At 39.5% G+C, this 15292-nt stretch overlaps 1 protein-coding gene across 3 annotated transcripts in view; it reads left to right on the top strand.

Moving 5' to 3' along the window:
* KIAA1841 (KIAA1841 ortholog) overlaps nucleotides 1-15292 on the top strand; it is a 55367-nt gene that overhangs the window by 19084 nt on the left and 20991 nt on the right. For all 3 annotated transcript variants that reach the window (XM_036334441.1, XM_036334442.1, XM_036334443.1), the window contains 4 exons: nucleotides 2450-2536; nucleotides 2646-2756; nucleotides 6974-7097; nucleotides 12142-12294. In XM_036334441.1, the coding sequence (XP_036190334.1) occupies nucleotides 2450-2536; nucleotides 2646-2756; nucleotides 6974-7097; nucleotides 12142-12294 (475 nt within the window). The remainder of the gene's footprint in view (nucleotides 1-2449; nucleotides 2537-2645; nucleotides 2757-6973; nucleotides 7098-12141; nucleotides 12295-15292) is intronic.

The raw sequence follows: 15292 nt of genomic DNA, 5'->3' as shown, positions 1-15292 counted from the left end.
TAAATTTTATAGTCATCTAGCCGGTTTGGCTCAGTGGATAGAGCATCAGCCAGCGGACTAGAGGGTCCCAGGTTCGATTCCGGTTAAGGGCATATGCCCAGGTTGCAGGCTCTATCTCCCCACTAGTGGGCATTGTAGGAAGCAGCCAATCAATGATTTTCTCTCATCGATGTTTCTACCTCTCTATCTCTTGCCCTTCCTCTCTGAAATCAACAAAAAATATTTAAAAAAAAATTTATAATCAGCCTGGCCGTTTCTCTCTCTCTCTCTCTCTCTCTCTCTCTCTCTCTCTCTCTCTCTCTTTCTCTCTCACACACACACATACACACACACACACACAGACCACATACACACACACCTGCTAGAATAATTTGGGGTTAATATTGAACCTGTAGATTTGTGAAGATTTGACATCTTAATAATATTGAGTCATTCAGTCCATGAACATGGTATAACCCCCCATTTATTGTAGCAATGTTTTATAATTTTCAATGGAAAGATCCTTTTCATTTTTTATTAAATTTATTCTTGGGTATTTAATTTCAGGGTGCTGTTGTAAGTGCTATCTTTATTTACTTTTCTAATTGTTAGCATGAGAATATTAATAAAAGACTATCTAAAATTTAGTTAGAGGTTCAACAGAGGAGTGTAGCCAGTGAGGGGCCTGAGAAGGAGGAGCCAATGGGTGGAAGGAAAGGCTTTCAAACAGGTGGAAGTAGTTAAGTGATCAAATGTGTAGAATGCTGTCACATGTAGAGTAAGGAGAGGACAGAAATGTGTCCAGTTGGATTTAGATAGATTTTTTCCAGATGTATTTTTACAATATATTTTTATTGAGTTCAGAGAAGAAGGGAGAGGGAGAGACAGACAGAAACATCAATGATGAGAGAGAATCATTGATCGGTTGCCTCCTGCACACCCTCTACTGGGGGTGGAGCCTGAAACCTGGGCATGTGCCCTGACCTGGGAATCAGACCTTGACCCTCTAGTTCATAGGTTGATGCTCAGCCACTGAGCCATGCAGGCCGGGCCATAAGTATTTTTTTAAAGGAGAGAATTATGTTTATTTGCTGACCAGGATGATTCATTAGAGTGAGAGGAATTGATAATATAGGGAATTGATCCAAGAGTGTAATCATTAAGGGAAATGAGACAAAGGGGAATTATCTAAGAGCTAAATACTTAAAAATGGGATCAGGGTCCTAAATCTGGATCTGGACTTTAATAGCAGCTGTTACATGAGGGAAAATGGAGATAGAATGGTACTTGGAATTAATGGCAGTTAGTTTAATTAGAAAATTCAGTCAAATTATGCATATTAATAAAGTATTAATATTTATTGAATGCTTAATGCTATGTCTGGCACTCTTTAAAAACATCTCATTTAACCCTCCTAAAAACTTACGAGTTTGGAATTATTAACCCCATTTTGTGGATGAGAAAACAAGGTTCAGAGAGGTTAACTTGCTAAAGATCATGACCTTCACTCCCAAGGAGGGTGTCTGGGCACTGCAGCTCAACGATGGGCAGTACTGGGCTGTGTCCAGTCCTGAGCGGACCCCCTCAGCTGTGGCCACCTATCCCACTTAAGGGTGGAACTGGACCTCAAAGTGGGGGCCGTGTCCTTCTATGCTGTGGAGGACCTGCACTCACCTCTACACTTTCCGTGTCAGCTTCCAAGAGCGTGTGTTCCCCCTTTTCTCTGTCTGCTCCACTGGCACCTTCTTGCGAATCTGGCCTTGAGAGACATTGCCAAGCCTCCAGAGGGAGCGGGTCAGTCAAGGGTTGAAGAATACATAGATTATCGCATATTCACTTTTAAAGGCAATTATAAGTATATTTTTTGGTAATTATCAGTACATTTTTAAGTTTTAAAAGAATAAAAATGGTTGTGTATTTATCACTACCACTACTGAGTTGTTGATAGACCTAGAATTGTTAAATTTCCAAAATCTTCAATCTTGAATATTACAGTACCAAAAGATTAAAAGAGAGGTAGATATTTATCAGTCTTATTTTTCTTATTAAAATAGATTTTTTTTTTAAATATATTTTATTGATTTGTTACAGAGAGGAAGGGAGAGGGATAGAGAGTTTGAAACATCGATGAGAGAGAAACATTGACCAGCTGCCTCCTGCATACCCCTACTGGGGATGTGCCCGCAACCAAGGTACATGCCCCCGACCAGAATTGAACCTGGGACCCTTCAGTCCGCAGGCCGACGCTCTGTCCACTGAGCCAAACCAGTTAGGGCTAAAATAGATTCTTGATCAAGCAGTTCTCATTAGGAGAATTAATTTGTAAATTCCCAAAGAGAATTAATAAATCTAAGGATTTATTAATCTTATTTTCTACATGTGCAGATAGGTCAGCATTTGTTTTCATTACTATGACGTAACTTTAGTAAAATAAACAAAGGAAATTAACTTGGCTATTTGTTGTTACTAGTAAACTGTTTTGTAAGAAGATTGAGAGACTATTTGATCCTGAGTACTTGAACCCAGATTCTCGGAATACTGCAGCAACGCTGTACAGGTATGGTGGCATGCTTTTCTTTGGTAGGCTGTATGATGCAGCTAAAATCTTTAATTTACTATATTTACATTTTCCTTCTTGTATGTTTTTATATCAATTTTTGTTATAGATGCTGTTTGTGTAAGAAACTTTTAACAAAAGAAACAGAAAGAAGAATTTCTTGCATTCCTGGAAAAATCAATGTGGATCGACATGGAAATCTTGTGTATATTCACATAAGGTGTAGTGAAAATAAAATACAGCTTTTCAAATGTAAATTACTAGTGTATTTATAGAAGCATAACTACTCCTATAAGGAATAGGATATATTTTCTGCATGTGATCCAACTTTGATTTAGAGCAGTGGTTCCCAAAGTGGGGCACATGGCCCACAATGGGGCAATTTGGTTTTTTGTTTTGTTTTGTTTTTTTAAAATATATTTTATTGATTTTTTATAGAGAGGAAGGGAGAGGGATAGAGAGCTAGAAACATTGATGAGAGAGAAACATTGGTCAGCTGCCTCCTGCACACCCCCTACTGGGGATGTTGCCTGCAACCAAGGTGCATGCCCTTGACTGGAATTGAACCTGGGATGTTTCAGTCCGCAGGCCAATACTCTATCCACTGAGCCAGACTGGTTAGGGCCAATTTGGTTTTTAAGGGGGGCAATTTGAGAATGAGTTATTAACAGTGAATTTTTTGCATTTCTTATGGTTCTAGGGGCCTCATATACAGTATGTAAATATATATTGTGACATATTTATGCATTTTAGTTCTCTTATATGTTTATTTGCATGTTAAACTTTATTTGCAATTTTTTATATCACTTTATATTATTATTATTATTATTATTAGAGCCTGGTGCACGAAATTCGTGCACTAAGGGGGGGTTTCCCTCAGCCCAGCCTGCACCCTCTCCAATCTGGGACCCCCTCAGGGGATGTCCGACAGCCAGTTGAGGCCTGATCCCTATGGGATCGGGCCTAAACCAACAGTCGGACATCCCTCTCACAATCCGGGACTGCTGGCTCCCAACTGCTCGCCTGCCTGCCTGCCTGATTGCCCCAACCACTTCTGCCTGCCAGCCTGATCACCCCCTAACCACTCCCCTGCCAGCCTGATTGATGCCTAACTGCTCCCCTGCCGGCCTGATCGCTCCCAACTGCCCTCCTATCCTCCCCTGCCGGCCTGGTCCCCCCCAACTGCCCTCCCCTGCTGGCCATCTTGTGGCTGTGGGTGCCGCCATCTTTGAGGGCATGGCGGTCAATTAGCATATTCTGCCCTTATTGGCTGTGGACACTGCCATCTTTGAGGGCATGACAGTCAATTAGCATATTCCCTCCTTATTGGCTGTGGGTGCCGCCATCTTTGTGACGCTGTCGGGTCAATTAGCATATTCCCTCTTTTTTTTTCTTTTTTTTCTCTTTTATTTATTTTTATTTTTTTATTTTTTATTTATATTTTTTTTATTTAATCTTTAAATTCTTTATTAGTTAAGGAATTACAAATGTGTCCTCATTCCCCCCCATTAACCTTGATTAGGTAAGATTTTTTAAACAATTTCTTAGTGATTTGTTCCTTAGTACTTCAGCTGCCCTTTCATTCTTTTGTTTTTCTCTTTCATGGATGCCATGTACTTTGGAAGCTTGTTTAGACCAAGTTAATGGCCTTTTAGGCTTCCTCCTACATGAATAGGAGTTCACTTTTTGAAGAATAAGAATTATGTCACAGGGGGCATCAGGATTTCAGAGATGCTTAGGTGGGGCATGGCCAAAAAGAATGGTTGGGAACCAGTGATTTAGAGAGATGCTATTTCCAAAACAAAATTGTTTTAAAGGCTATGTCTTATTGACTGGGTAAGTATATTTTTTAAGTTTTAAAAGGATAAAAATGGTTGTGTATTTATCTCAAAAGATATTTTGATCAGTACCATTACAATTATTTCTTGTTACTAAAAGATTTTAGTTATCTATATAAATGTTACTTTGAATATGACAAGAGAACCAAGTTTACTTTCAGGTGAATTTTTGTAAATGAGGAAAATTGTCTTTAAAATTGAATATTCCATAATCTATGTATTCTTCATATTTTGTCAATATTCCATTAATACATAGTGTTTTTTTTATTCCCCTTTAAGTTCAAAACCAGTTCTCATTCTGAGTTGGAGGGAGAGTGTTGTTAAATGGTATGTCTCAAGAAAGCAAAAACTTTCAAATATATCCTACTCCTAGGAATTAACACAAAGAGGTAATATTGGATTTGTGAAAGCATTTAATAAGGACATTTATTGCTATGTTGTTTAAATTTTAAAAGGGAAACACCCAAATAATTAAACAACCTAAAATATCTATACAATAATGTATATAAAGCACCGCTAATCAATTCTTAATGTGCAGCCTTTGAGAATAATGTTGTAAAGGACTATATACTTACATATAAAGTTGTTAGTGGTAAATTAAGTGAAAAGAAGAACAGGTTATAAAACAAAACTAGAAACATGCCCACTAAAATGTTAACAGTGTTACCATTGAGTGAGTATTATGGATGGTTTTAATTTTCTTTGTGCTTGTTCTTTTTTCTGCATTAAAAATGTGCACCACTTTTACTAAAGAAAAAAACTACAAATGTTAATTTCATAGTTTAAACATTAAAATGGAAGTACAGAAAACATATTTGACCTTAATATGCATAGCATAGTCAACTTTAAAATGTTTCATTTTTCTCTTCATACAATAATCAGGGAATCTTTTTAGTTATTATAAGCACCTGGGATTTTATACTTTTTTGTCTTGAGACTTGTTTCATATTTTTAAAATTATGTCCATTCTGGCCCTAACCAGTTTGGTTCAGTTATGCCTGCGGACTGAAGGGTCCCAGGTTCAATGCCGGTCAAGAGCAGGTTGCAGGCTCCTCCCCGGCTCGGGCCCTGGTCAGGGCTCATGCAGGAGGCGACCAGTCGATGTGTTTCCTCTCACATCAGTATTTCTGTCTTTCCCTCACTCTTCTACTCTCTCTAAAAATCAATGGAAAAATATCCTCAGGTGAATATTAAAAAAAATTATGTCCATTCTGCCCTGGCCAGTGTTGTCAGGGTCAGTGTTTCTCTCTCTCTCTCTCTCTCTCTCTCTCTCTCTCTCTCTCTCTCTCTCTCTCTCTCTCTCTCTTCCTCTCTCTAATATCAGTTTTCAATTATTTTGAAAATTATTTCCATTCTGATAGCAATAACTATTATGTATTCTATATATATTCTGACATTAGGAACTATGAAAAAAATTGATAACTTCAACATCCATTTTTGTTTTATTCAAAGTATTTTAGCAAGTCAGCTGTTGATGACATTTTAAAAAATTGTCTTTAACTTAAAACAGATGTGCCTATGTAAATTGCAATAATACGATGTCATTTTGTTATTTGTTAAGGACAAAAATAGCAAAAGTCTGAAAAGATGCCCTGGCCGGTTTGGCTCGGTGGATGGGGTGTCTGCCTGTGGACTCAAGGGTCCCAGTTCGATTCCGGTCAGGGGCATGTGCCTTGGTTGGGGGCACGTCCCCAGTGGGGAGTGTGCAGGAGGCGGCTGATCGATGTTTCTCTCTCATCAATGTTTCTAGCTCTCTGTCCCTCTCCCTTCCTCTCTGTAAGGCAATCAATAAGATATATTTAAAAAAAAAAAAAGTCTGAAAAGATCAAGGAACTTGGGGAAAAAAATAGGAACTTGAGTTACATATGACCATAGCAAATAGGGTTTTAAGCCTTTGTTTTTTTTTTAAATACCCTTTTTATTGATTTCAGAGAGGAAGGGAGAAGGAGAGATAGAAACATTAATAATGAGAGAGAATCATTGATTGGCTGCCTCCTGCACTCCCCACACTGGGGATTGAGCTTGCAACCCAGGCATGTGCCCCTGACCAGGAATCAAACCGTGGCCTCCTGGTTCATAGGTCAATGCTCAGCCACTGAGCCATGTCAGCCAGGTGCCTTTGCTATTTTTAAAGTTGATCTCAACATAAAAATGTATATTACCAAGACCTAATTATATATTACTATATTATTTAATTACTAAAAAATACCTCCTGAGAATAATATAAACATATTAATGAAATGTTTAGAATCACCCATAATTAACAACTTATTATATAATATGTACAATTAGAATAAAGCAACATATGTCGAAGCCCCAAATGTTAGCCTACGCAAACTTTATTTAACTTATAATCCTTTATGTAGCTTAGCAAAATAATTTGGCATTCAACCATTCATACCTTTTCCTATTATCCACAAAAAAAATAAAGCATAAACAGACTCCCAAAGGATATTTTACCTACTGTTCAGTCCATTCTACAACTATTAGTTACGGACTATTCTTGGATATAAACCACAAATTTAAAAGCATTTGCCCTAAACAATTGTTAATATTGATTTCTTGTAAAATAATATAACAATTGATGCTCTTTCCCCAGAGATAAGACTTGGGATGTTCATGAGTATTTGAATAGTCTTTTTGAAGAATTAAAATCTTGGAGAGATGTATATTGGCGCTTGTGGGGAACAGTCAACTGGCTAACTTGTTCGAGGTGTTTTCAGGTGAGTTTTTAAAAATATATCCTGCTCTGCAAACATTGAGAGCAGATTCTTTGGTATATGCTATTAAATTAGTATATTTGGATGTGTTTTGACAATATCTAACATCTTTATAAGAATTTGGTGGCAAAAGCGGTTCTATTAAACATTGCTTACATCTGACTTAATTTCTCTTACTATGTTTCTTCTTCCTCTTTATTTTCATTGTTGAAACAATCAGTGACTTGCTGAATTTTTAGAAAACCAACAGGTTATAAGTGACCAAATACATTTTTCCAATTATTTCCAGCTAAACTGTTTCTCTGTTGGCCCATACATTTCTTTATTTTTTTACTTGTACTTATTTATTTTAAATCAATTTTACCTTTCTTTAATATCACTTTGCTTTCTCGAAGCCTATCTTTGTTCATTCTGTAACATTTCATGAGCACATACTAATGTGCCAAACACTCTTCCTTGCCAGGTGAAGAGCACTGAACTGGGCTGTCACCTTTATTTTCATTTAAAAGTCAAACATCAAATGTAAATGGTAGCCCATGCATTTCTTTAGAAACACCTTTGCAGATAGGATGCTATTGACATATCACTTCTTGTTATAACAGCTGTGTTCCCAAAGGGTTTTGTTCATTTTTTAATAAATGAGTCTATAATAAAAGCACAGGAAAGCTTGCTTTGTGAAGGTACCTATAATAAATCCTTTTATAGAATAAATAGATCTTTATAGATCACAATCATTCCTAATTAGGCTTATGTATAAACTAGAGGCCCAGTGCACAAAAATTTGTGCACTTGAGGGGTCCCTCAGCCCGGCCTGTGCCCTCTTGCAGTCTGGGCCCCTTGGGGGATGTCCACCTGCTGGCTTAGGCCCGCTCTCCAGGATACTGGGCCTAAGCTGGCAGTCAGACATCCCTTTGGCAGCCCAGGAGTCCTTGGAGGATGTCCACTTGCCAGCGGGGAGCAGGCCTAAGCTGCAGTTGGACATCCTTAGCGCTGTTGAGGAGGCAGGAGAGGCTCCCGCCACCACTGCTGTGCTGGCAGCTGGCAGCCTGGCTTGTGGCTGAGCAGAGTTCCCCCTGTGGTAGCGCACTGACCACCAGGAGGCATCTCCTGCATTGAGCGTCTGCCCCCTGGTGGTCAGTGTGTGTCATAGTGACCAGTCATTCCCAGTCTTTCTGCTGTTAGGGTCAATTTGCATATTACCCTTTTATTATATAGGATAGAGGCCTGGTGCACGGTTGGAGGCCATTTGGTTTGCCCTGAAGGGTGTCCCAGATCAGGGTGGGGGTCCTGCTGGGGTGCCTGGCCAGCCTGGGTGAGGGGCTGAGGGCCGTTTTCAGGCTGCCCACAGCCCCTTCAGGGTGGGGGAGTCCCATTGGGGTGCCTGGCCAGCCTGGGTAAGGGGCTGATGGCCGTTTTCAGGCTGGCCACACCCCCCGGCAACCCAAGCTCCCAGCCTCTCCTTTTTTTCTTTTTCTGGGATTTATTTATCTTCTATAATCGAAACTTTGTAGCCTTGAGCGTAGCCCAGGGCCGGCCAGGGCAGGCAGGAAGCTTGGCTTCCTGCGTTGCTGGGTGCAAAACAAACCTCCTGCTCACTCCAGCTCCATGGCCGCTGCCATCTTAGTTGGGTTAATTTGCATACTTGCTCCTGATTTGCTGGTGGGCATGGCTTGAGTGTAGCGGAGGGATGGTTGATTTGCATGTTTCTCTGTTATTATATAGGATTCAGAGTGTTCCACATAACGTTTTTTTTTAATATGTTTGTATTGATTTCAGAGAGGAAAGGAGAGGAAGAGAGAGAAACATCAATGATGAGAGAATCATTGATCGGCTGCCTCGTGCATACCCCCTACTGGGGATCAAGCCCACAACCTGGGCATGTGCCCTTGACCAGAATCAAACCTTTCAGTCCGCAGGCTGACAGTCTATCCACTGAACCAAACCAGCCAGGGCTACGTAAAATTTTTTATGACTCCCTAATGTCTTCCTGCCCCCAGTAATTTTCCTCTCTCACTTGAGTAATGATTTTAAGTAGAGTGAAGGAAGAGCTACTTATTAAAACCTTCAGAGTGAGGTTTCTCAAACTGTATAGGTTTATACCAGCCATGGGCAAACTACGGCCCGCGGGCCGGATCCGGCCCGTTCGGCTGTTCTATCCAGCCCGCGGAGCTGAAAGAGCGGAGGGTTCTTTTGCTCTCCCCTCCTCTCCTTCACCAGCAGCAGTGTTAACATGTATTAGTTCACACAAACACTCCATCCATGCTTTTGTTCCGGCCCTCCGGTCCAGTTTAAGAACCCATTGTGGCCCTCAAGTCAAAAAGTTTGCCCACCCCTGGTTTATACCCAATGGACTCCCTGTGTCCCCTCAATTTTTAAAAATTGGACTTATTGAAGTATAATTTATATACAGTAAAATTTACCTTTATACAGTAAAATCAATTCCTTTTAAGAGGTTTGACACAGTTATGTAACTACCACCACAATCAAAACATAAACCAGTTCCATCACCCTGAAAATTTCTTTTGCCTGTTTGTAGTCAGTTCCTTCTTCCATCCCCGACTCTGGCAATCACTGACTTGTTTAAGTGTCTTTATAATTTTGACTCTTCCAAAATGTCATACAGATACTATTATAACATTTTTTACTTTTTGGGTCCAGATTTTTTTATCTAGTAAAATGGACTTGAAATATTTATTCATTCACCAGTGAAGAATTTTGTAGGTGTTTCTAGTTTTGGACTATTATGAAGAAAGCAACTATAAACATTTCCTATAGACTTTCATGTAAATACTAGTGGCCCAGTGCATGAAATTCATGCACATTAAAAGGGAATTACTTAGAGGAAATATTGCTATTTGCCCTTTCTCTATAATAGAAGTGTCAGAGATGAAAGAAAATTAGTAAAATGTATATGAAAATCTCCCTCCTGTCAGAGTCTGAGGCGCACCACAGGACCCAGAGTCAAGTCCCTGCCCACCTGTCCGCGCCTTGAAATCGCACAAGACCCAGACCCAGCAGCCCCACCCCTGTCAAGCCCCGGAGGGCCAGAGGCGCAGCCTCAGGTCCCCCAGCCCAGCCTCAGGTCCTCTGGCCCCAGTGTGACGGCATGATGACTATTTGCATATTAGCTCTTTATTATATTGGATAGATTTTCCCCTTGGGTAACCTAGAAGTAGGATTGCTAGATTGCATGGTAAATGTAATCCCAACAGTTTTCCCAAGTCCTGAACTTGCATTCCTCTCAGCTGTCTCTGAGAGGTCTAGTTGCTCCACATTGTCACTAGCACTTGATATTGTCAAGTTGGTGTTTATGTTTTTTGTAAATTTAATAGCTGTAACATCATCTATAATAATAAACGGGTAATATGCTAATTAGACCGGATGTCATTCCGGACATCCTTCGGGATGAAACCAGGGGCCAGAGAGAAGCCTGGGTCCCAGGTGGCAGAGGGAAGCCATTGCCGGCAGCCAAGGGAAGGGAGGCCTACTCTTGCACGAATTTCGTGCATCAGGCCACTAGTATCACTTATAATCAAGAATATCAGGTTTCTAAAACCTGACTTGTTTAGCTTGTCAGAAGATAGAAAATTTGAGGGATTTTTTTTCTCCTTTATAGAAAATTGAATATTAATTTATAGCATTTAACATTTATTATGGAGAGTTCATAAACTCAAAAAATAATTTGTATGCTAAATACTTTGTGTGTGAGTGTATGCCTTATAGCTTTTATCATACTCAAAAAATTTTAATTAAAAATCGTTTGAAAATCAACTAGAACTAACAAGTAAGTATTCTGAATTATAGATTATCCTTTTTTGCCTTTGTGTTCAAGATCAGTGCTTAACCCTAGCCAGTTTGGCTCAGTGAACAGAGTGCTGGCTGGCCTGTGGACTAAAGGGTTCCAGGTTCAATTCTGGTCAAGGGCATGTACCTCAGTTGTAGGCTCAATCCCTGGCCCTGGTTGGGGTATGTGTGGGAGGCAACCAATCAATTGTCTCTCTCACATCAGTGTTTCTCTCTCTGTCTCCCTCTCTTTGTTCCACTCTCTCTAAAAATCAATGGAGCCCTAGCTGGTCTGGCTCAGTGGATAGAGTGTCGGCCTGCAGACTGAAGAATCCCGGGTTTGATTTCAATCAAGGGCACATGCCCAGGTTGCAGGCTCGATCCCCAGTGGGGGACATGCAGGAGGCAGCCAATCAATGATTCTCATCATTGATATTTCTTTCTCTTTCTCCCTCTCCCTTCCTCTCTGAAATCAATAAAATACATATATAAATATATGATCAAAAAATAATATAAAATAAACAAAAATCAATGGAAAAATATCATTGGGTAAGGATTAACAACAAAAATAAAGATCAGTGCTTAAAATGATTAATTTTGTTATTTTCTTTAAATTATTTTTATCAACTTATAAACACATCTGGATTGTATGGTAAATGTAACTCTAACAGTTTATTACTTTTTAAAAAACAGTTTATTTTATAATTAAACCTTGATGTTTCTTTACCAATGATTCAGAGTTACTCCATTGTTTTCATTAATACTAATGTTAAATATTTATCTTAAAATGCAAAGAATAATCAAGACAAAATTTTATTTCATTATTTTTACTGGAAACTTTTTATATGATTGGCTATTGTAAAATTAGATGTACATCAAGATCAATTAATTCATCTGAATTTTGAGTAAAGTGTTCTTGGTTTTTCTTTTTAATAATTTTATTGAGGTATAATTATATGCCATAAAATTCATTCATTTTAAGTATACATTTTAGTAAACTTAGAGTTGTGTAACCATCACCACCATCCAATTTCAGTACATTCCCATTACCCCCAGAAGATTGCTTGTGTCCATTTGCTGCCACTCCCCAATCTTATCTCCAACCTCAGGCAACCACAAATCTACTTTGTGTCTCCAGAGATTTGATACTTCTGTACTTTTTATGTAAAGGGAACATACAGTATGTGATCTTGATTAAAGTATTTTTGAGATGTAGATTTCAATGTGGTAATAATAATTGATTTTATATTTTTCTTTTATTTAGGTTTTCCTCTGCACAGAATTTTCACATTGTCAGTATCACTCAGAAGCGGTGATTTATCCTCCTGCAGCCAGTTCACTTAGTACTGTGGGCACTGGAATTTATCCCTGCTGTAACCAGAAGGTCCTTCGGTTTGATCCTACTCAGTTGACAAAGGTAAAGGTAAAGGATTGATGGTATTACAGTATTGCAATGAGCATCCTTGCACATGCATCTTGGTACAATACTTGAGTATTGCCATAGGTTAGAGTCCTTGATCATTAACACTTTTGAAAATCTTATGTAATTAAATTTCATGAGTGCTGAAAGGAACCTAAAGCTCCTTCTCATCATCCTCCATACAACAAATACAGGGTGGGGCTAAAGTAAGTTTACAGTTTTTGTATGAAGAATAATACAATAATTAATAGATAACAATACTGGAATAAACTCTGTATTTCCCATACTCACGGCTATACACCTACTTTTATCTCTCCCCGTCTCCCACATTTATAAAGTACTAAAGTTGCAAGTACTTTGTGCAAGACAAAGAGTAGTGTATAAATTAGATAGTTTCTGTCTTAATGGAGCTTTATAGTTCAGGTAATATCAAAAGGGAAAAAAGCACACAAAGAAATGTTGGAAGAAGTATTCAGAGTTATAATGTCTGTAATAGGCTGGTTTTACCTGGCCACGGAAGCCAAGGAATGCCTTCTTAAGGAGTTGGTATTTCGTTGATGAAGGGAAAGAGCCCTCCAGTCAAAACAGCAAGTCCAAAAGGAGCACAGTGAATATGAGAGACTGAAAGAAACCATGCTTGTTACAGAAAACATGACAGTTCAAGACAAGGCTGGAGATGCTGGAGATGTCAGGCCATGGACGGACAGGACCTCATAAGCCATGTTTGAGTTTTTTTCTTCATTTCAAGTTTTTGAAAATATCAGTTGTGTGGAGAATGGCTTGAGGAAGAATCAGTGGAATTAGGGTCAAGAAGTTATTACATAGCCTTAGAGAATGATGATGGTAACTTGGACTAGGGTAATGGCAATGAAGAGAAATAGATGAATTCTATTTAGGACATAAAACTGATTGATGGATTGTATCATAGAGGGAGAAGGATGACTCAGTTTCATGCTTGTGCTACTTGATAGATGGTGGTATTATTCATTGAAGAGGAAACAACAGAAGGGAATTAGGTTTGGAGAGAAGCTCATGAGTTCTATTTTGGGCATTTTTTGAATGTGAGATGCTCTGAGGTAACCAGGCAAAGAGTTAAATATATGGGTTTGTGTTCTCAGAGGAGTGGCTAGGCTGAAGATAATAATTTGTAACTCTTCTTGCAAATAAATGATGCTTGAAGCCACGAAGTATAGGTGAGCACAAGATCAGAGGCCCTGCAATGGAACCTAGAGAAACTCTAACATTTAATGGCTAGAGAAGCATGAGCTACAAAGAATAATAATCAGGAATAGCCAGAATAATAGGAGGGAAATGAAGAATGTTGCCATGAAAGTCAAGAGAGTAGTGTTTAAAGAACGAGAGAGTGGTCCACAATGTCAAACATTGATAAGAAATCAAATAAGATAATGAAAGAAATGAGTTTTGGCTTTGTTGACTGGGAATTCAGAGGTGTGAAGAACTGTTTTGTTGTTACCCAGATCCTGAAGCCACATTAGTGTGGGCTGAAACATGAGTGAAAGAACAAATGGAGGCAACTCTTTCTCAAATTTCCCAACTCTTTTGGGAAATTTGAGAAAGGAAGAAGATGGATCAGTAATCAGGTTATGAGTATTTGTTTATTGTTTTTGTTTTATTTTGTTTTTATAGGAGAGACCTATTTATTTTTAAAATATATTATTGATTTCAGAGAGGTATAGAGAGGGAGGGAGAGATAGAAACATCAATGATGAGAGAGAATAATTGATTGACTGCCTTCTGCATGCCCTCTGCTGGGGATTGAGCCTGCAACCTGGGCATGTGCCCTGAGCAGGAATCAAACCATGACCTCCTGGTTTATAGGTTGACACTCAACCACTGAGCCATGCCAGCAGTGCAATAAAAATATTTTTTTAAAAAGATTGCCAGGTAATTTATTTTTAGGGGGGAAAAAGGCATTTAGTTAAATCAATTGTATTTCTATAAACCAGTGAGGTTACCTAGAAATAATTGTAACAAATAATGTGCAAGAATGCTATAGAGAAAACAAAACATTATTGAGAGAAAATAAAACTAAAAACTGGATTGTTGTACCAGGTTCCTAGATTAGAAAACTCAGTATTGTAGAGATGTAAAAGTTCACCAAACTTATCTATATAGATAATGCAATCTCAATAAATATCCTAATGGTTTTATTGGGAACTTTGCTTACCTGATTCTAAAATGTATATAGAAACTCAGAGGACCAAGAATAGCTAAAATAACTTCAAAGAACACCAAGATAGAAAAGTACTTGCTCTGCCCAATATTAAAATCTACACTAATAAAAGAGAAAGATGCAAATTGACCATACCTTTGTGACGCCCACCAGCCAATCAGGCGTGAGTATGCAAATTAACCCAACAAAGATGGTGGGTTAATTTGCATATGCAGGCACTGAGTGGCTGGGGGCAGGGCGGGACGCAGGCATTCTGCACCACCCCAGCCCCTCCAGGCCTCTGGGCAGCGTGGGAAGGTGGAAAGGCAGCTCCAGGCCAGAACAAAGGCAGTGCTGGCAGCCAGGGGAAGGAAAGCCCATTCTTGCACGAATCTTTGTGCATTGGGCCTCTAGTCCATACTAATAAAAGGGTAATATGCTAATTATACCAAATAGACCGGATGTCTTCTGGATGTCCTTCCTGACACAGCTGGGGGCGTGGCCAGCCTGCACACTGCATGTGGCCCCTCATCCAGGCCAGCCCCGTCCCAAGTGGGGACCCCCACCCTGATTGGGGGCAGGGCCAGCCTGCAAACCCCCCAGCCCCTCGCCCTGGCCAGCTCCATCATCCCCCAGCAGAGACCCCCCCTCTGTCCCTATCCAGGGCCCCCTTCAGGGCAGGCCAGCCAGTCCCCACCTGTGCACCAGTCCTCTATCCTATATAATAAAAGGGTAATAAGAAAATTGACCCTAACAGGAGAATGACAAGAACGAGCTGGACCAGTCACTACTGACCACCTCTTGGTCCCTTCCCCTGGCCAT

Source organism: Myotis myotis, unplaced genomic scaffold, assembly GCF_014108235.1.
Source record: "Myotis myotis isolate mMyoMyo1 unplaced genomic scaffold, mMyoMyo1.p scaffold_m19_p_14, whole genome shotgun sequence".
Lineage (NCBI taxonomy): Eukaryota > Metazoa > Chordata > Mammalia > Chiroptera > Vespertilionidae > Myotis > Myotis myotis.
This window is presented reverse-complemented; position numbering and strand designations above follow the sequence as displayed.